The 22,202-nt window shown below is 36.4% G+C and overlaps 1 protein-coding gene across 14 annotated transcripts in view; it reads left to right on the top strand.

Annotated features, from left to right (window-relative positions):
• The window catches only part of HDAC9 (histone deacetylase 9), a 459,183-nt gene that overhangs the window by 323,893 nt on the left and 113,088 nt on the right, over window positions 1-22,202 (top strand). For all 14 annotated transcript variants that reach the window (XR_005566228.1, XM_027738932.2, XM_027738931.2 and 11 more), the window contains 2 exons: window positions 3,998-4,118; window positions 9,338-9,387. Coding sequence is in view for 13 of the 14 variants with exons in the window: in XM_027738932.2 (XP_027594733.2) it covers window positions 3,998-4,118; window positions 9,338-9,387 (171 nt within the window). In the remaining variant the exon portion in view is untranslated. The remainder of the gene's footprint in view (window positions 1-3,997; window positions 4,119-9,337; window positions 9,388-22,202) is intronic.

Genomic DNA, 22,202 nt, shown 5'->3' with positions numbered 1-22,202 from the left:
ATGGTCCCACTTTTGTGCCCCCGCCTCTACTTCCTGTGGTCCAGCAACATATTTCTTTTCAGCTTGGAATTTGATCTGAATTTTTGTAGTTTTCTGGATTAGGGAGACATCTTACACCTCCTGCCGTCCACATCTTATGGACCAAAGGGGGGAGAAGGAAAGAATTTAAAGTTGAGTCTGCCAGATCACATAGACTGAAATATATGAAAAAATTCTACTCTTTGAACCTCAATTTACCACTGAAGATTACATAATAAAGGAAAAGTTATTCTGTTTTTAAGAGCAAAAATCTTTAGAGTGTTTAACATATTCAAGTTAGGCACTGGAGGACCAAAACATATGAAGAGAGAAATGCATTTCTATGTGGGTGCCTGAGTGTCAGAGCTATGATTGCAATTCCCACATGATGGAGAGAGAACAAGCAATGTGGGTATACTGACTGGCAAAAGGCACGCTGTCAGTATTTTTTAAAAAAAGAGAATTTAACAACTATAAGAAATCTCAGAAAGGCAGGAAAAAATCTGAAGACCTTGTTTACAAACTTGATAGCCTGAGAGAATCTCCATACAAATAGCTGCAGTATAGGCAATGGACACATTACTCTGAGACCCTGGTGAGAAATATTCCTTAGTCTATGTAAATTCCTGATAGTTTAGCAGAGAGAAACAGGCAGCATCCCCTTTGTCTTTTTGAATCTCTGTCTGTGCATGAGTTTAGTCTGCTGAAAGTCTAACCAAAATCTTCAGGTTAATAGAGGTTACCTGTGTGAAATGTTAAAGGTCTATTTTAAACAGAAGACCAGACAAGGCAGTTCTCTTTGACCTTAAATTCTGTGAAAGATCAAAGCATTTTCCTGTTGTGGGGAGAATAACTTTCTAGTATTAGATTGATTTTTTTAAGCACTCAGGTGCAAGTATTTTGCTCTCCTGAGATGCATAAATTTCTCTGTTGATGAGGGAACTGCATATGTTAGAGGACAAAGCCAACACACAAATTGTCATGCATATTAGAAAAGGATGACTTGCCTTCTACTAAAGATGTAGTAGATGGGTGGATGTAGTGTTCAAATTCCTCTGAATGAAACAGATACTGTTCATATGTTCTTCTATGCTATTTCTCCTTTTTTACTGGCTTTATGCCAATTTTCTGCTACATTTTACGGTTTTGATACTCCCATGGTCAATGAAAATTAAGAAAGACACTTCAAAATAAAAAAAAGATGTGGCTAAAAGCGTATGTGTAAAGTTATACACATGCATATGTTCTGTTGTCTGATAACTCATGCTAGTGAGAGCCAGAAACTATCACTTTGCATAACTGAAATTACATGACTCCAGACTCTGGCAACAGACTTAGGACATATGCTTGTGTAGATCTGCTAAATGCTGACATCATTATGTGAGAAGGGCTATTCTTAGAAACTATTACAGATAATTTTTAATGCAATTTTTTTCCTCTGTGTAGAGCCTTAGATAGCTGGGATTTTAACTTTCATTAAAATGACTTGACAAGCAGAGATACTACAAGTATGGGATGAAAGGAACATTAAATGAGGAGATGGAAATGCAGAAACAGCACAGACGTGCACTGTTTACCCATCCCCTTCCTCCTGACATCTATGGTGTAAATGTACTTGTTGATGATGAAGGTTAGAGCTTGAGAAGCCATGAAGAAAGAGCAGATCTGGGCTCTGCCTGCCCTGGCAGCTCAGCTGATGGCTGCACTCCAAGGACCTCACTGTTGAGAGCTGCCTGGAGTGGGATGTCCTGTTTGGTGTTACTTGATTTCTGCACCAAACCTGTTTCTGCACAACCTATTTTTGCCCTAGACAACTTGGTTGGTGATATTGGGTAGTAGGTAGGCTGTTGGCAAAACATTTTGGGAGACCACTTCCAGACCAAATACGACAGATCACCCCATTGTAAGAATAGTGGCTAGCTGTGGGTCTTTTTATAGTTAAAGGAATATGGCATTTAAGACCCCCCCCCAAAAAGCCAGACAGTTAACTCTTAAACATCTCTGGAAGTTTTTGCATAACTTGTAGAAAATATACAACCAGAATGACTATTTTGCTCAAGGTTCTTTGATGGGACCTTCATAAAATTCCTCCTTACTTTTCTGATACATTTATTTTATTTGTCCTGAAAGTCAGTCCACCTTCCCAGTTTTCCTGTGGAGAATTGGGTATATAGATTTTGAAGCAGCCTGTTATAAACATAGACCTTAATGAGAATGGATGAAGGAATGAATGTTACCAGTCACCTCACTTGTGAAGAAAAATATTTTATCTGACCCAGAAGAACAATTACAGAGTTTACTGACTCCGTGAAGTCACATAATGTGCTGATTTTGATTGTGCAACTCTGTGTTAAAAGGATATGAGTGCACTGCTACAAATTCTCATGTGAGACTGGGAGAGGCTTGAAGAAATTAGAGATGAAAAAGGGTTTATTAAGTCATTTAGTTCTTGGATCATTCCCTAAAATGTTTTTTCCACTGTTGTATCTAGTCAAGTTTTAAACACTGCAAGAAATAGGGCTTCCACCATTTCCCTGAGGGGGAGCTTGTTCCACAGTCATCTATCTCTAACTCTTAGGATATTTTTCCTGATTAGTCAGAAAAAATTGCCACTGCTTAACTCAATATAAACTGTGCTCGGTTCTTCTGACCCCCCCCCCCACACTCCCCAGGCAGCTCCTTTCTTCTGTAGTGCACATTTTCGATTTATAATATTGCTTTCTTCTCTTAATGCAGAGGTTGGTGCTTTCCAGTGTATACGACAAGGTGTTGGATACAGTAAGAATTGCAACTTAACCTCTAATAAAACTAGAATTAATAGGCATTTCTGTAACATGTTAATCAGTCTACTTGAAAATAGGGTGATCTAGTTAGATAACTTTTATACCTGTTTATCTGTAGACCTTGACAGTCGGATAGATCCACAGTCTAAGCTGTGAGAGGTTTTGCCCTAGGTGTTCATAAGTACCAGATCTGCAAACAGGGTCCAAGACCTTAAAAAGAAGCCGTTTTCTCTCCACTTTATCCAATATCAACAGGAAAGTTGATCCTGGGAGCAGAACTTTGTTGACAGTGCTGTTTATTATACCCAATCCCAAACAAAATCTAATTCATGTTGCTGTGTTTGCAAAAGCTGTGCAGCACTAGCATAAACAGAGAAATAAATATGACAAACTGTAACTCCAAATACATACAAGGATGTATGTATCTGTTGAAAGTGTTAGTTTTATCTTTTCCTCCCTATCTTCCTTCCTTCCTAAACTCATTATATTTCAATGGATTTGTAGAGAGACATCCCAGATTTTTTAACGCTGATTTACATGGGGTGAGTACAGGCTGAAGAAACAGTCAAAGAGACAAACTTCACTTACAAAAATGTAAGGAAGTAAGTGAGTCAGCATGTGTAACAGCAAAAATGATCCTGGGATATTAATCATACATTAAAAACTTAAAAATATACAGAAATATTTTATTAAAGCATTTAAACTTCTTCTCCTTGTCTCTCCTCACTATGACCATATTCCTCCTAACAGCGTAAATCACAAGCACTAGTAATAATGCAAAAAACATTAATTCTCATTCCAAACACATCTGCAGCTTACAGGTGTGAATAATTTTTCGCTCTCTAAATTAGATATTTTCCTAGCCAGATTTCTTACTTAAGAAATATTTTACCTTTTGGGTTGTATCTCTTAATGTATTACGTAGAAAAGAGACAGAATCTTTTCTTTTTCTTGTATGTGAAACCTTGTATTAGGTTAACTCTACTAAGTGAGGCATTTTGTGATAAAGCACACACACATTTGTTTTTCATATAGCATTACTTTAATAAACAAATCAGTGTCACATTCCTGCATGACGCAATTTCAACCCATTATTAATCATACTAAATGTTATTTTGGACCTTTACTTTTTTTTTTTCCTCTTCTCCCTAAATATTGTCAGTGGAATATTGTAGGCCTCTGCTGTTTTCTTTCAGCGAATTCGAGGTCGAAAAGCCAGTCTGGAAGAAATACAGCTGGTTCACTCTGAACATCATTCACTGCTGTATGGCACCAGTCCCCTGAACAGACAGAAGCTGGACCCCAGGAAACTCCTAGGTCTGTACAGGCCTCTATTCTACCGAGAACAGCACATTCCAGCACTGTCATTAGTCATAGCTGGTGTCAGTTTAAAACACTTGGCAAGCAGTGTGACAAAAATTCACTTTTTCCAAATGCATTGCTATGTGGAAGGAGAATGTTACAATGGAAGCCAAATACAGTTTAGCAAAATGCACGGGTTGGAAAGCAGCTATAGAAGTTTTTCCTCATTTGCTTCAAAAATCATCAGTGTTAACCATTTACTGTAATTTTTTCTCCATTGGAGTTCAATGGCAATTTTGAATTCTATCTCCTTGTGTTCTCTGATTTGAAAACAGGAATTTAAGATACACTTGCTTGTCAGAATTGCTTGTTTGCTGTTCTCATTTGCTTTATTTCAATTATTTCAGCCATGCTGATTGCAGATAGCATGCCTAAGTTTTGCTAATAAGTGAACTTTAATGCCTTCCCATTACGCAGGATATGATGTTCTGAATAATGGGAGGGGAAAACACATTAAAATATTAAATGCCACTATGGGTGTACAGATTAGCAGAAAACCAACAGGTTTCTCAGGCCAAATATCTTCATGCATAGCCAATGCTCAGTGCCTTTTATAATATAAAAGTAGGATTAAATTGAGCTCTGCCATGAGTGTAGCATGAAGCAGATCTATTTGTCAGAAACATACAAAAAAATAGTGCATTTTGGAAATAATCTGTGAGTGAAATCCTGCCCTTTATATCCCAGCACATTGGATGCAACATTCTAATTCTCAGTTATTTTTATAACTCTTTTTCTACGATCTGGAGCTTTTCCTAAATGTAATGAAATCCAACCCAAACAAAAATAACACTAGCCAACCGAAGAAATTACTGCCACAATTCTAGTAATACATAGTAATTATTTTGCTTTGGAAACTAATGCTAAGTGTTTCTTCTGTAAGGCAGACTGTTGTTTCAGTAAGTCATAAGAGTAGATACGAAAAATTTCTTGATCGCGATGTTATATATGTACATTTTTTTTTAGCTGAGGCAACCTCAAAACTGAAAAATACTTACAGTATAATAGGTTCTGAGAAGCCTGAATTTCTAAGGTAGGAAATCCTCCTTTAAAAGAAAAGAAAAAAGGTGTTTCCAAGAAAAAGCTCTAAATTCCTGCAAAATTAAAATTTGGAAACATTTTGATTTGATTTGATCAACATTGTCAAAATGTTCCTTCTGATACAGTCAAGCATTTAATTTAATTTTTTTTGTTTGCTTAATTTAATTTTATTTTCCACATTATTTAATATAACATACATTGATATAAAATATTGTTCCAATTTTGGATCTCAGGGGTTGACCAGCATCTGGGATGCAGTGTGCAGTTGCAGATACAAGGTGAAAAAAGGAATGGACCCAGGTACCCTAACTGTGTTTCTGCTGCTGTACAGAGAATGCAGAAAGCCTTGTCTCCCCTATCTCAGAAACACATATCTTCACCCACAGTTCTTTCCTTGACACTCTCTGCCTTTTTTATTAGACACTTAGTCCAAAACGTTTATTCTCTAAGTTTATATCAAGATCACAGTCTTAGAATATATTCTGAGTGTATCCTTGGCTCAATGCCCTTTTCTGTCTCTGTTTCTAGGATGTTTTCTTGCTGCATCTCACATGGCTATTTACCAAGACAACAGTCAATAAAACACCATTCCCACATGCTTTTGCATGTGCCTGTTTTTTGGCTGGAAGCTCTAATCATTTGGGCTTCCAAACTCTTGGATAAAGGAACTTAATTGTCTCTTACACTTTTCCAAAATGCAGCGTGACTGTTCCACCTTTTGTTGTCCCCAGTTCAGTGTGGTTGAAGCAAGCCCATCCTGACATTAAAATTAACATCTTGTTATAGTACAGAAATTCACGTGTACCAAATGAGAAAAATCTAAAGAAAATGTTTCTCTTAAAAAATGTTGTCAATAACAACATTGTCTCAGAAAATATTTCTATTTCAATGAAAGTGTATTTTGTTTTCTAAGAAATACTTCCATCAAATAATGGCTTTGCATCCTATTGAAAAAGAGGACCTAATCATTCCTTTCTGTACTCCTCTACCCATTCAGAAAGACAGAGGCATCACTTTTCTCCATTCATGCTCCAGAAAAGAGTTTGTTCCCTGTTCAAAAGAGTACATCTGCTTTGTCTGAAGTTCTTTTTCTTTTTTCTTTCTTCTGTTCTGGAAGATTGCATAACAAAATGACTGCAAACTACTGATATCAGTGAGAATTATGCACACAGTTATTGTTCACCTATTCCTACTGGTTTACAAGTATAAACTTGCTTGAACTCTTGGTTTTATTTGCCCTGCATCAGGGCCTACAAATGCATCTGTTCCAACTGATCACTTCAACTTCTACACTATTGTGTAGTTAAGATTTTGACTGATGTATTTTAGTGTGTTATGTTAAACAACATGTTATGTTGCAATTTGATTGTCTTGACACGAGGGAAACTAATATGCAGACTAAGTGTCACATCACATTATGGTTTCATGTGACAGAATACAATCTTACAAATCTCTTTGACTAAGTTCAAGGGCAGAACAGTAAACAGTCCTTACAGATTTGCTTCCTTTTTCCTTCTCCAACTGTCATTAAGCGTTACTAAAAGTCAAGTTTCCAATGATTAAAAATTTGTAAAAGAGAGAAATATACTGTCAACACATTCCTGACACTGAGTCAGTATTTAGAGTATAATTAAAATATGCATTCAGAAAGCATCCATGCAATTGCAATTTCAAGTTAGTGAGAAAATAAACACTTAACAGAAAAGGCTTCGTTCTTGAGGGATGATACTCAGAATAATCAGGTTGAAAGTGACCACAATTTTTAATTTATTTTTTTTGAAAGTGAGTTTTTGCCCATCACTTTTCCTATTCATCAGACTCTCGGTCCCCAGCTGTCAACATCCTAAGCAGCTTCCTTGACTTCTGACCTCAGTTAGTTAGGGGTGCCTCAGAACCTAATTTGACAAACCAGCTTCTCCTGCCTTTGTGCATTGATATTTAAGAATACAAATCTTGGATCATTTCTAACTCTATCAGTAAATTGTTGTACTGAATCTCAAGTGATTTGCTGGTGACTACAAACTCTGCCCTAGTGCAAAGCCAAAAACGCTTGGTTATTTAAAATTTGTCTTCTACCGACTTGAAGTAAACCAATATCTTCTGGGACATCAACTTCAAACATCACGGGAGATTCTCATTTCAATTCATTTTCAGCTTTTTGCTATTGATTTTAATTTCTGGTGGAGTGTCTTGAGCTCTTTCCTTTTTGTGAGGCTATCTAAGTGATGGTCTCACTTTCTTTTAGTACAATCTTTCCCCATTGTTCTTTTCATGAAATCTCAACATTTTTCTTGTTCTGCATAGTCTGTTAACTGCTTTTTTTTTAATATCATGCAATAAGAAGTGACTATCCTGGAAAGTTTCTTGATACACTGAAAAGGCTTACACGCTTGTTTCCTCCTGTTTTAGTACTACCATTTGATTGATTTTAGAGTTCCTCCTAACCATCTGCTTTTCTGCTTTTACTTTGTGTTTGTTGTTTTTAATAGTGTTTACCATGCACAATGAGCCCATCTGCAGGGAGGTAAATGAGAATTCATCTGTTGTCTCCTGTGTCTCAACTCTGCAATGGAATTTAAGAAAAAAAGGTCTAGTCATTCAATAATCTAAAAATCCCTTCTGTTGTCTCAAATTGCATCTCATGATTCCATTAATGTCTCCTGGCACTTTAACAGCACTAATTTTTTAGTTACCTGATCAAGACTTTTTCATCTTCCTCACAGTAAAAAGTGAAAAATTGATCACTGGACCTGCTTAGCAAGAGTTCTGGAAACTCCAACCTGTACCTCTATTCTGACAATCTCCTGCAGCCAACATTTCCTTGCTTGTCTGGGGCCATCAGGACTCACAGTATGAGAATACTCTGTATAGCTGCTGCACCTGCATTTCCCCTGGTAGCTCCACAGGAGGTTTTGTTTGTCTTCTCTGGCACACTGTGCAAACTGATCAAAGACCTCAAGCCAGTTAAAAATGCATCTTGGATTTTACTCAAAGTGTAAAGCACTTTTTTAGTCTCAGACCTTGCAGTCTGGTCTCTTGTACTTCAAAGATGATGGCTGAAAATTGTCTTTATGCATTTTGTTGGCACCTGCTAAACATGAGTAACTGCAGTGTTTGCCCCTTCCCAATTGGTGGCTCCTCCAGGTTAACTCAAGTGATTCACAGTCTAATGTTTCCTCCAGACGGCAAGGTTACAAAGTCAGTTCTGTGATATGGCAGGGAAAAAGCTTATCTTCTCTTCTATGGCTGCCTTAGGATCAGATTTCATATTGGGACAGGAATTGCACCAAATCCTGAGATCCTTACCCAGTTTTCATATTGTCCTTATCAAGATAAACAGTGAATTTAGTAGTACAAAAAACCAAACCAAACCAAAACATGCAAAAAACCCCCAAGAATAAATAAAGAGTATAAATATTAAGATAAACCCTATATTAGCTAATATATAGAGTAGAACTAGCTAGAAATTAGATTCTAGAGCTTATTAAGTTTTTGTTCCCTTTAGTATAACGTATTTACTGAATAATACTAAAACAATATATATATTCATTGATGGTATGTAAATGAAGAAAATAGCATTTTTACATAGATAGGAAGACTAAGACTGCAATTTTCAAAGGAAAAGCTCTCTCAGAGAGACAAATTTAAGAAATGAACAGTTTCATTTAAGTTTAATGAGAGTTCCCTCTGTTATCAGTGAAAAGAAACAGCTATTTCTCAAGTATAATTCATCCCATCAGTCATCTAGGCTGGGTGGAGGTACCTGCCTCACTCCACCAGCTGGAGAAGAAGCTAAGATGACTAGCTTAGACAAGATGCTTATCAGCTACAGATATCGGGATGATTAGTCACCCTGGTTCAGAGTGACTTTCTGTGGAGATTTGATCATTACATTCCTTTAAAAATACTGCTTTCCAATGTTAAGATTTGTCACTGTTGCAAAACGGTACCTTAACTTTCCCATGGCTGATTTGATTTCTAAGTATTTTGATTATTTTTATACTAATATATGGCATTTTCATAGTGTAATAATAAAATCTGAATTACTGTAAAGAGTAAGGAAATACTGTTTGAGTATTTAAATGTCATTTTGATAAATTATGCTTAATGTTTCTTTTTTCTTTAATATATAGGAAACGTGTCTCAAAAACTATTTTCCTTGTTGCCTTGTGGGGGACTTGGGGTAAGTATATGTTTGGTTTTTTTGCAAGAGGGACAGCACACAACATATGTGTTTATTCATTAATACTTTAGAACTACTGCATTATCAGTTCAAAGTCTTCAGAAGCTGATAAAAAACGAAGAGATGAAACCTGAGCCATTATTGCACTATTTTTTCAAAGACACAGAAGACAGTACATTACAATAAGCATATGGAAGAGTTAGACAGCAACACATTTCATGTAAATGTACCCATTCCTTAGTTGTGCCACTTTAGGTTTTTTTACGTAAGCTCTATTCTTGAGGAAAGTAACACGGGTGCAATTTTTATAGCATAATGAGCTTTGGAGAAGCTGTTTTGTGTACTATTGAAAAGTAAATATAGTTCCACATTACTCTGAAAGGACAAAAAAATTACCAAAACTAACATTTAGCATGAAAAGGACTCACTAGCTGCTAGCTAGTAACTTGGGTATTGTTAAAGTTACAAATTATATGAGCATTTTTATGTCCTGTTTTGAAATGAATTAAACCTGAAATACAAGCTTGCAAGTATTAGGACACAGTAGACAAAAATCTCCAGACAAAAATATGTTGCAACATTAGGTAAAAGAATGAAGCTAAGTTATTGAAAAACATGTAGAATTTCTACTGATGTTGGTATCATGCTCCTATTAAATTCTAGTGAAGATAATGCCAGGGAGAAATAATTTTTCTCATACATGGGTTTTTCACACAAAAGCACTCGACACTTTTGGTCCAACTGGGTCCATTATTTACTGATGTCATCAATATGAAAGTGAAACGATCATAATTCTAGATATCAATGGGCTGTCTGGATGAGATTTCCTTCCACTGTTTCTGAGTGAATTCTCTGAGTATCTCTCTGAGTATCTGAGCGGAGATAAAGCCATAATCTCTGGAGGTCAACTTTCAATGCAACTTTCTACAGTTTTATTTACTTCTATTTTTCACAAAGGATAAATTCCATACCATACCAGTATGTTTATACAGGGGGGTTTTATGATGAGATACCTGAGAGAAGAAATATTCATTTTGTAAGGTTTTAACACACACACACAAAAAAAGAAAAAAATGCGTTTTACCTTTCAGTATTTAGTGATTTTTGAGGCTTTATCCACTATGACTTAAAAAAAAAAAGAATCAGGAAGTGATTCATTCCAGCTCCCCCACTGTAGGCCTAGCTTGCTGAAGATTCTGCCTAAAATTTGGAAGTAGTAACTCGCTAATTTGGAAACCTGGGTATCATCTCTGTACCTGATTCAGCAAACATTACATATTGACATGTACACATGTGTGTCCACATGCACCTCTGTAAACTTCTGTGTGCACATATTCACACATGCATGCATATATGCACATATTGGTGTACAAAAAAGGTAATTTTTCATACTGTTGTTGCAGAGAAAATTGAACAAGAAATGAATAAAGTTGAGAAAGAATGTTCAAGCTTCCAAGTAAAAAAATGTCTTGAAAAAATCTATTTAAGGGCCTTGGATAGTAAATAGGACTATGGCACTCTTTGAAAATTAAAGGGTAAGATTTTTCTGTGAAACAAGTTATTGTGGTATTAAAAAATTGTGACTAGAGATGTTCTTTGAAATCCTCCAACTAATGACAGTACGTTGTCCACTCTAAAGCTAACACAAGTCAGAATTGCTCAGTGTAACCTCATTTTTTTAAGCATTTAAATTAACCTACACCTTTTTTTCAGTCTGTATGCTTTATTTCTTATTTAAATTCATGGCAATTGGATTAAAGAACATGTTGTAGAAACAGATCTTTTATTTATTTTTTTTCTAGTTGGTTTGCCTTTCTACATATTATTACTGTCAGGCTTGCTGTGGGGCTTTTTTAAAGGAACGGGTTATGACCTTTTTCAAGGTAAATAATCAGATTAGGAGCTCTCTTTCAGTGATATTTAGCTGTTGATTGGTTAAGATGAGCTCTGGGATAGGGAATTGCTTCAAACTATGTGGAAAGCAATTCTTAAGTTTACTTTCAGAAATGATGGAGGAAAGAAACAAGAAATATTGCTACTTAGTAACTCTGAATTTAATTGACAGTGTAACCAATGTAAAGCAGAAAGAGTAATTCATGCAAAGACTTTAAGGACGGATGGAAGAATTTTTTTTTAATGTTTGTTGTAATTTTTTTCTTGCTTGTTTGCATCACTACTTGTTTGCTACATAATACAATGAGAAAATGTTAGGAAAAAAAATTCCATTCTTGCAGGAGACTTTATGATTGCGTTTCGAACCAGGGTTTTCAGAGGTCTTTCATCCTATTGTCTTCTAGCCAAGCAGAGACCTTGCTGGCTGTTATTATGCAGGTCTATTATGAAACAGAATAGTAGTTAGACTACTCACATAGGGGATGAGAAACCTAGGCTTAGTTCTCTACACTCCCAGGGTGGATTTAATATCAGAGATCCCATTCTTAGTGGATCTTGTTACCACACAGGAGATCAAATGTTGTTTCTTGTTGGAGACCCTCATATCACGCACTGAAGCTGTGCCACTGCTGGAAAGAGCACCAAACAAGTAAGGCAGAGCATATGTAGGATACAGCCCATGTACCTAAGGCTATAGTCTACCTATTTTATATTTATAAATACTGTGAAATCCTAGCTCTGAGGCCCTACTCCACAGAAAGCTTATAAATTTGATGTGAAAAAAATCACTGAACAGAATGAAAACTGTTCTTGGATCAAGGACTGGAACTCAGGACTTCACAGACATTGATCAACTGATGGGCTTTACAGATTGTATTGACATGAGTTTTGGATGGCTCACATTGTTCCCAAATTAAAGTCTAACTAACCTCTATAACTCTGAATTCTACTCTATTACTGATTTTGTTATCTCTGTTCTAAAACTATAGTCAACATTAGAGATCCTCTTCTTTGGATATTACTTACAGTTACAGTGAAAGAAAGTTTTTTTTCAAAAATTTTGAAAAGCAAACAAGAGGCAGTCTGTGTCCATAACTAATAGTTTCTGATCCTTTTCCATCACAGCATTATATCTTTTGTAGCAGTGCAAAATGCATATAAAGTTACAACTTACTCATTTTGTAAGCACCCTTCATCCATATGAATCTTCTTTCAAGTAGTGCTAGGGACTGGTTATGTCAGTCATTGGTGAATATGGCTTGGTATGTTAGGCTTTCTGAAGGAATCAAACAATAAACTTTACAGTTTTATAAGAAACTAAGTAAGTAATAATTAGCTTACTTATCTAAGAGCAAAAGCTGTTTCATCCTTAAAGGTAAATTGAACAGTTCTCACAAAGAGAGACAAAAAATTGTCTAAACTAACCTGCTAAATTTGCAAATAACAGTTTTTCTTTCAATTTTGGTTATTTTTCCATCATAGGACTATCCAGGGTCAGTAGTATAACATCCAGTAAAGTATGGGACCTCCCTCTTGCAATAATGCTTTTTATTCCTTTTTTTCAAGCTTAACCTTGTTCCAGAACCAACTGCTGTTAAAGAATTCTAATACCAGGGGGATGAAATTCTTTGTGTTGGAGACAGACTAGCAGCTCTACGGCCAGCAGTTTTAATAACAAGAGATGGTTTCTTGCAGCTGGTCAGAGGTTTGGAATGTGAAAAGTTTTCCAGGAGAGGTGGGTAGATTGCAGGTGAAGTGGCCAAATGGGGAGAATAATCACAAATTATATTTTGGTTCTGTGGATTGTCAGATCATTCCACAATTTTTCATCTGTAAACAGCCACCAGAGCTATGACTGATCATTTGATCAATGCATCCACCCATTGCAATTCCTATCCTGTTGTGCTGTGAAAATAACAATAAGAGAAGCAGAAATCTACTTTTAATGGGAGTAAGTTTCATCTCCTTATCTCAGTCTGTCACTAAAAATAGTGATTGTTTTCCTGCCTGTTTGACCTGCTGCTGTGTGAAGAAATCTTGAACTCATTTCTCAGCCATATTTTTTTGTCTAGCTGATAGGCAAAAAAAACCCACAAAAGGAAAGAAGAGCAGGCTTTTATGATAATGTCATCATCGGCTCCCAGCTTCAAACACTTCTGCGGCTTTTGAATTGTCATTTATAACTTGGAACTGAACCGACCCATAATTCCCTTGATGCATTTAGAGAAATTGATAACAGACTGCTTCTTTTATGGCTCAGAGGAGGCAACTCCAATCACATCACTATTGGCAGTCAATATTATTTTCTGACATGGTTGTAAAAGTATAAAGGGGCTTATGGCATTTGTTTAGATGAGGAATGGGCTCTCAAGCTGTGCTGGGGTTTATGGGTCCAGATTACTGAGAAGCAAAGGGAATATGATGTTTGCAAACAGGATATGATTTTATTTAAGTTTGGGTTTCATACGTTGTTCCCTGGGGATTTTCCTGCAGACAGAAGAGAATTTCACTTTTATCATATGAAATTGGGCAGTTATCCAATCCCCCTGCTCTACCCCCCTAAAGACACTGCTCCAAACCTGTAATGTGTAAAGTCAGACCTTTAAATTGCAAGAGGAGGAGCTGGGGAAGAACACCACCCTGCAAGAAATCAGACTTCAGAAGAATTAATGTTTAGTGAACTGAACAAAGTGGTTCATGGGCTAAACATTGAGCCATCTAAACAGCTAAGAATGACTTGTACATATAACAGAATGTCCGTTGCATTTCCTCTAATTCTGCTGTTACAGCAGTAAAACAGAGATGATATTTTCTGCTGGGATAAGCTGGTCTTGTTTTATTAACTGAAATGTAGCTTAGATCTTTCATATCAGAAGACAATTTGGTCTGTAATTACCAAGAAAAGAAATACATAGCTATAAAATCTCTCTATATTTTTACAAAATTTACAAAATATTCCTGCTTTCTGAATTGAAAATTTTCTTCCTGGCATCCCTTGCTGTGGCAGCTGGACAGTTCTACTTTTTGTCCTGACCACACAGGAAGAAATGCAATAAGAAAGGCAAGATTTCACTACTGTACAAGTTTAGTAAGTCATCCAGGAAAAAAATTGTTTCTTGCTGCTTCTCATTCTTCCCTTGATCTTCTCAGTCCATGCCCAGGAAGAATTTTTAGCCTTTACACATTATGACTCTTATTCCTCTTATTTCTATAAGAGCTACTGGTACCAATCTGGTTCCATTACTGTGGTACAATAGTTTAAAAATTAAGAAAATATTGGCAATGGCATTGCCTCCTTATAGCAAATTTTAGGGTCCACGCTGCTTAGGTGTCTCTCTCCTTAAGTGTGCACAAAAAAATCTGTCTACAACGAAATCAGACTGCCTGTGGTTTGGGCACTCACCTCCACACAGATATTAGAATTAACTTGTGTCTTTCCCCTATATCTCAGGCTGTAAGAAAATAGGTATAGTCCTTTCAACAACAACAAAAAAAAAAATTTGGTTTCCTGGTTTGGGGAAAGCAATCTGTAAGTGCCAGAAGCTCATCTACTCCATATTAAGCCTTCCATTGTCAAATTTTTAGTATACCATGCTACCAATATATTCACTATTAATTTAAATGACTTATTATTAACCTACTGAAATTTGCCAGTTATAACATTCTGAACCATATTGTGGAAGACTTCTGGGAATGAAGGACTCGCTTACCTCTTAAGCCTCTGTCAGCTACACCATCCCTAAAGAAATTTCAAGATTTAATCAAAACAGCCTCACAGGCATGTTATCCTTTACTTGATATATTTTGCAGACTATTTAGGACTCACAGGTACGTGGTGTTGACCGTGTGATATTTTCTGCAGAGGTCAACAAAATATGTGATCAAAAAGACCGTTGTGGCACCACCTCAAGGAACAACTTAAGGCCAATGGGGATGAAACCAGAGCAAGGGCTGGAGGTCCGTCATTCCAGAGTATTTAAGGGACTTTGTGCTCCATCACTTGATGCAGTTCCAGATAAATCTATTGAGGCTATGCACAGGATGAGGGAATGAGGGTGTATAATGTACTCCCAGCTGTGCTGGTGAATGCACTTTTTAGGTGGTATACCCTGTCAGTTCTGGCAATTCATGGCAGTCAGCTGTTTCAGTGGTTTATGCTTTGTAGTAACATATCAATTAATATTACAGTTTAGTCAAGCTCTCATGCATAGAGGATTCTGGGTTTTCTAGCTGACAAGCTCACATCTTCCTTGAGTGGGCAAACTAATGAAGAAAGAAGGAATTAAGATAAAACCTGCACATTTAATTAACTTGCGGTTCAGAACAACAATTCTCTGAAAACTCACTCGTCCAGCTTTTATGTACCTAATTTAAGACAAATTACTGAAACAGCCAAAGCAGGACCCTGATCACCCTTTCTTGCCTATATAACGACATATAGCCATAAGACTAGAGCAGGAGTCAGTTCACCTAAGATCAGAAGAACTGACTGAAGGTGTTTTGATTTCCTTCATTGACAGGGACTTGAAACAACTAAGTTCCAAATTTTAGGTACATTGATTTTAGGGGGAAAAAAAAAGTTAACAAGGTTGATAACATGAATCTCGATCACAGCAGCCAGATAACCTTCCTTTACTGAGGTACAGGGACTTCATCTCTGGTTCTGGAAAGTCTAACAGTGTCCCGTCTCTGGGCAGAGAGAGGATTCCACACTTAGCATATCAACACCATGGCCATAAAAAAAGGAAAAAAATCTCTTCACACTATAGGGCCGATATTTTGTCCCTATCTTGTCCTTCCATGGCATAGAGGTGGCCCTGTGCCATCCACCACAGAGCCTGATGTTTAGACCAGTGAAAGTGAAAATATTCAACTGAGAGACATAGTTCCTTGGTATTGCTGCAGGTGCGATGGACTGTTTTAGAATAGTCCTAAACTGCTTTTACTTGCAGCACGTAAGGATAGAAAGCTGAAGTGGTAATCTGCCAACTTGCCAAATACAGAATTCAGTCCCTCAGACAATTTCTTTTCCCCTTTTTAACAAAGGGTCTTTTTTCTTTGCTACTTGACCAGGTTAAAACTGTAAACAAAGATACGACACATGGAACACAGAAAATTAGTGGAAAGTTAATGAACTACAAAAAAGTCAAATCTTTAAAGGTCTTACCTCATTTTCTGCATTTTCTAGAAACTGTTGTATTGCCAAAGGCCAGCATTATACAAAGAAGACTTATTTTCCAAAATAAGAAACATTACATAAATATAAATACGCACACATACGTTAAACAATGGAATAGTACCATATACAATCTACTATGCTATTCACTCTCCCCGGACTTAATCACACATATGGATTTGATGGGAATTCTATAATTAAAGCAGAATCCACATTTGCACTTTAAAAACACATCATGTGTTTATTTATAATTTAACCCCAGAAAAGCTCTCTGAAGAGGAAATGTTCATGTGTTGCTTGTCTGAATAAACACCAGGTTCTAGCATAGTTCCATGGTGGCCTCTAACATAAAGATCATCTACATCCAAGAAGAAAGCTGAAATGCTATGATTACTAAAAATGTGTTCAGCAGTAAATGACAAAACTTTTAAAAAATAAGGTTTGAATTTTGCACAAAAAAGTTGCATTTTCTGTAACTGTATACATTACAATCAACTATACATTGTTGTATCTACTTGTCCACAAACTCCTGGAACCTGCATGATCAAACATAAGAAGGCAGTTGCACAAGCATTTTCACATACTAACTCATTAAATACTAAAACAAATATAAAGTTAAATTAATGGAGTACTCACAGCTAGGTCTGAAAGTGCAGTAACACTTTTTACAAGCATCTGGTCATATATGCCACATATCTGAGACTTGAATCTGGGCCTAAGTGTTTTATTTATGAGTTTTTTCTAAAAACAAGTTCTAATCCACATCTAATCCGTGCTATCCTCCCTCCATTCCCCCTACCAATGATCCACACATCACTGTTTCATTGAGGTTTTGAGTTCCTTTACAGTGTTTAATGTATGCTTTATGAGATACAGAGATTCTGGATGCCCATCATAAAAGTTAGTTTAAGTGAGAAACAAAATAAAATTATTTCTTCTTAAGATATTATTCTATTCAGACTTCATCTTGACTTTTTTCTGATTCTCATTTTGAATGCAAAGCTATTTATTTTTTAATACAGACCTCACATATTTACTTGGTTTTTTACAAACCTTTAGATAAACTCCATTTTTATAGAAGCAGGGGTGCTGCATTTTTATCAGTGGCTGACTAAAAACATCAGCAGCTCTGCTAGGCATTCAATTATTAATTTTTACTTAGCAATTTTTACAGAGTATTTTATGGAAATTCGCTTTGATTTATAATAGGTTTTCAAGTTAGATTGGTATTGGCAGGAAAAACTTTAAAGATGTTAAATATTCTACATACAGTGGGTACCTGTATTGTCCACATTCCTTGTTCTTGCCAGAAAGAGACTTTTTGGGTCAAAATTATTAGCCTCCAAAATTATTTTTGGAAGTCCTTTTCAAAGAATATTACTATTGATAAATTCTCCAACTGGAATTATTAAAACACAGAAGAGAAGCCAATGCAAGACCAAGGGAATTCCATACTTTTTGTTTAGCAATGATTTGTGATGATCCTCTGAACTATTCATCCCATTGGAGCCTAAAGATCACATCCCCTTCACAATTTATTTGTAAACCACACTGGTAGGCAAGAAAATATGAAAAGCTGATATTTTGGGTACTCTTTATGGCAGGCGGTTTTGATTAAAACAGCCAGAAATGCCTTTGACAGAAAAAATCTTTGATACAGCTCTAACACAGCAGTAAAAATAAAGGAAGCTCACTGTACATATTTTCCCTAAAGCAGTCCACTTTTACACACTTCCTGTATGCGGGATTTATGGAAGAAACGTCAGCCGTGCAAACCTCTTCTCCTTTGTTCCTTAACGAGAGACGTGGCTGACAGGCCATTCATTAGAAGTTGTTCCTTGGAGATGATGTGCACACCTTCGCTTCTTTAGTCATGGTGAGATGAAACAGCAGCTGAGAAGCACATTGAGGACCTTTTGCTTCTTAGTGGAAATCACAAAGGTGATGAATGATCACCAGGACATCTGTAAGAGTGGGAGGTGAGAGCTATGAGCGTGACACCTGGGAAGCTGCACTGCTCATGGTCAGGAGCAAAGTACTACAAACTTATGCGGTAGCGTTCGCTGGCACCAACTGTCTCCAAGAATGACAGACTCGTTGCTGGAAGTGGTACCAAAATGCCACACACAATTTTTAGAGGTTGCAACACTTCAGGAATATATTTAATTTCTATTTTCATGCCAGAGAACTGAAAAACCCCAGTGATGGAAACATGTTTGCTCTGGCATAAGTGGAAGAGTGTGAGATTCTGAATGCTTTTAAAGCTAAAGCACAGGAATTTGCTCTGCAAAACAGAAATTTTATTAAATCTCAGTATCACTGAGGAGGTCTGTATTCTCCAATATTATTTGTCACAGATTTCTTAATCAGTTTGTTTACTTCAAATAGGCACAATGTTGTTAGCTAATCAGATTTTATTTACTCATCAGTATTATAACAATTTATATCAAAGGACAGAATTTTTTCTAATGTAGTTGTTTTTCCATATTTGTCTTGAAATGTAACTGTCTGAAGTGCACACTGAATTAACTTCCATGCAAGAATAGTTGAGCTCAACCTCTGCTCTTTAAAGGAAGGGCAAAGAATCCTTTTAAACTATTGTAAAGAACTGCTACTTTTCAGGTTGTTGCCACGGATATTGGACACATAGAATACAATGACTGCTATCGAAGAAGCATGAGAGGTGAAAATTTCCATGAACACATAAGAGAACAGATCGCATTTCTGATCTGTTCTCAGAGAATAAGTAGAATCTCTCTTGCAGAGACACGTAGTAAGTCTAGGACTGGTTTTGATTTTAATGATGGCAGCAATTGTGCAGAGAATACAGGGCAGGATGAGCAATTCAGTATATTTTTAATTTGTTTTAGGCATAAAATCAGAATTCCGCTGCAAATGCTGGATTTACATTAAATAACAAGTTGTGTGTGTTTGTGTGTGTGTGAGCAGGAGTGGGGAGAGAAAGTTCTAGGATGCTTTGAATCCATCCCAAAGCAGTAGCTTGGGCTCTCTCTTACATTATTATATAGTTATCAGTGGATGTGTATTTAAAGCAACTTCAGAGTTTACAATAATTACTTAAGAGGGATACATAACTTGTACAGATGAATAAACCATGCAGGGTTTGAAAAATGGAAAGGTTTGTCAGACTGTGAGTAGCATTTCTGGTCAGCAGAACTGTGATCCACTGATCACTAGGGAGATTCCAAGAGGTTTCCAAAAGGAATAGAACTGAAAGAGAGAAGGAGTCAAGAGATTTTGCAGCAGGGAAAGGGACAGGTAAAACAAAAAGCAGTTATAAATACATCTTAAAAATACTTCAAAATTATTCATTTTATTCACATTACTATTCACACTACTTTTTTGCCCCTCTGAAGTACATTCCAGATAAATGTAAACAGCAGGACAAGTAACATTTCCAGGGTCATCAACTGCAGTGATTTCATAAAGATCATTAAGTAAGCAATCTCTCTCTCAGATGTATTCTCATATCCTTCCTCTCCACTTTCAGATACACGTGCCATAACTCAAGCAAGGCGTAAGAAGTATATCTATATATATATCATAATATAACTTCCAAACTTTACAGTCAGCCTTAACACAAAATTTTCCAGCCAAGAGGAGTTACAGTACAAGCTTTCTGTCTGCTGAAATGTCTCTGCTGTTAGGTTTCTTGTTTCCTAGCTTGTTTTGAGTATGCTTAAAGTCTTCATTGTGAAAGTCAAGTTATCATCAATTTCTTCTTGTAGTGCAAAGCAGAGAATTTCTGAACATGGGGCTTGAAACATTAGTTTCATTCAGTCAGGAGAAGGTACCTACATTTCTTTTCACTTAAGTCATTCCCTTCCTCTTTATTGCCTCCACATCCACTTCAGGGACAGGTAGCTTAATTTCTATCATCTGTAGCTTTACAGAGTATTAGCTTTGCTACACATGCCAATGATTGAGCTATACTAGATGTACTTGAAAAAGCCTGCAACCTACAGTGCTCATTCAGGAAACTCAGAGTGAAGTAAATCCATATGTGTTAGAAAGTCAGTGTTCAGATAGGACTTATGCTCTCTGTTTCTTGGGGCTTTCATGCACAATCCTTCTTTGAAGAGCTGCAGCAGTGATAGGATTTTTGATAATGAAATGTGTAGTATGCTCATAGTTCAACACTGACATTTTGATGCTTTAAAAAAATGTTTTTGTTTGGTTAGACTTTCAGAAGATTTTCCTACCCTGACAATTTCTTTAAAGGACTCTTAAATAGAAATAATATATTTAAATAAACAGAAAGAAGGCCTAAGATTCTGTGGTAGAATTCAGTTAGAAATGCTGAATTTTCTGTAAATATGTGTAACATTGTCTGCAAAACAATCCTAATCAAGATAGGTTTTTCACTGAATTCTCTAGCTGCTCCAAAGAATTTGAAGACTTTCTCATAGTCTGTGATTCAGAAGCCATCATATTTGTCACTAATTCATGCATAGTCAGCATCTAGATAGGCTGTCAGATATATGTGATATATACACGAAATAGAACCAGGAAACCACAGTGTCTAATCTTATTCTCTTTACTTGTATAAAATCTAACCATTTCATCTCACAGGAATAAAGAAAAGCATATCAAGTAGGATTTTACATAGCTGCATTTCATATACAGCCTGACAACTGGGCCAGGCTAGTAGCTGTAATTTTAACGGGTTTGCCATTTATACCACTGTATTTCAACAGCAATTTACAAAGTAAACATTGAGTAATGCTAAAATAAAATCTCTGTTTAAACACCTGAAACGTTTAAGGCAATACACAGAACTAAAAGAGATATAAAATGGAGTGAGATGGCATTTTCTAGTTACAGTTAAAGCATTGGCTATGTGATGCAACTTCTTCTAGGTTGTTCTTCATGAGATGTTCCTCAGAAATCCAGTCTTAACTTTGCAGGAATATGAAATAGGATTTGACATCTAAGTTTATAATACTGTGCCTTTTCAGAGTAACTATTCATGTATTTATGTTAGTTCTCTTTTATAACAGTGCATTAAAGTATGCAGCTTCAGTTGACTACCCCTGGCTTTGAGACTTTGCCATTCATTTCATGTACCACACCCAAGAGATTAGCTAAAATAGCCTGAATTTCCTGTGTTCATTTAGGTGGTCATTTTTGAAAATTTCTCAGGAAACACTGTTTTGTTCCCCAATTGTCCATTTTTTCTACCAGTCCAGGTATGTTTAGGCAGCAGTCATTCAAGTGGTCTGAGGGAAATTTTTCAGTGGAAGATACTTGGTCTTACTGTCACAGTTCAGTCTCCTCACACTCAGTTGAAAGCAGAAAATGATAAATGCTGTACCCTGGCCAATATTCACCATTCAGTGAATGGAGAGGCTGCCGTCTCACATGTCAGAGCGGACAACTGTCTTGAAGGGTGGGTACTCTCAAGCTGTGGCTACAACTTTAACTTAATCAGACTTCTTGGAAATGAATCATAGTCCCTTTGAGGATGCAGGTTCCTGCTCGTGCCCTGGTGTACCGAGCAGCTGCCATTGAATCATTTTCATCAGCCACTCCTTCATGTTAACCTTAATTTGCTAGCCATAAAAACGGTAAGAAAGTACTGCCTCCCAACCCTCTTATTGATAGTTCTCTATTTAAAATACCGCACAGTATTTTTCAAACTTTATTATTATTTGATTAAATTGATTTAACCAATGACCTCTACTTATTTATCTCTTTATTTGTTTTAAAAATGAAATTTGATTCA

The sequence above is a fragment of the Pipra filicauda genome, unplaced genomic scaffold, assembly GCF_003945595.2.
Source record: "Pipra filicauda isolate LSUMZ 115617 unplaced genomic scaffold, ASM394559v2 scaffold66_size7647185_pilon, whole genome shotgun sequence".
Taxonomy (NCBI): Eukaryota; Metazoa; Chordata; class Aves; order Passeriformes; family Pipridae; genus Pipra; species Pipra filicauda.
This window is presented reverse-complemented; position numbering and strand designations above follow the sequence as displayed.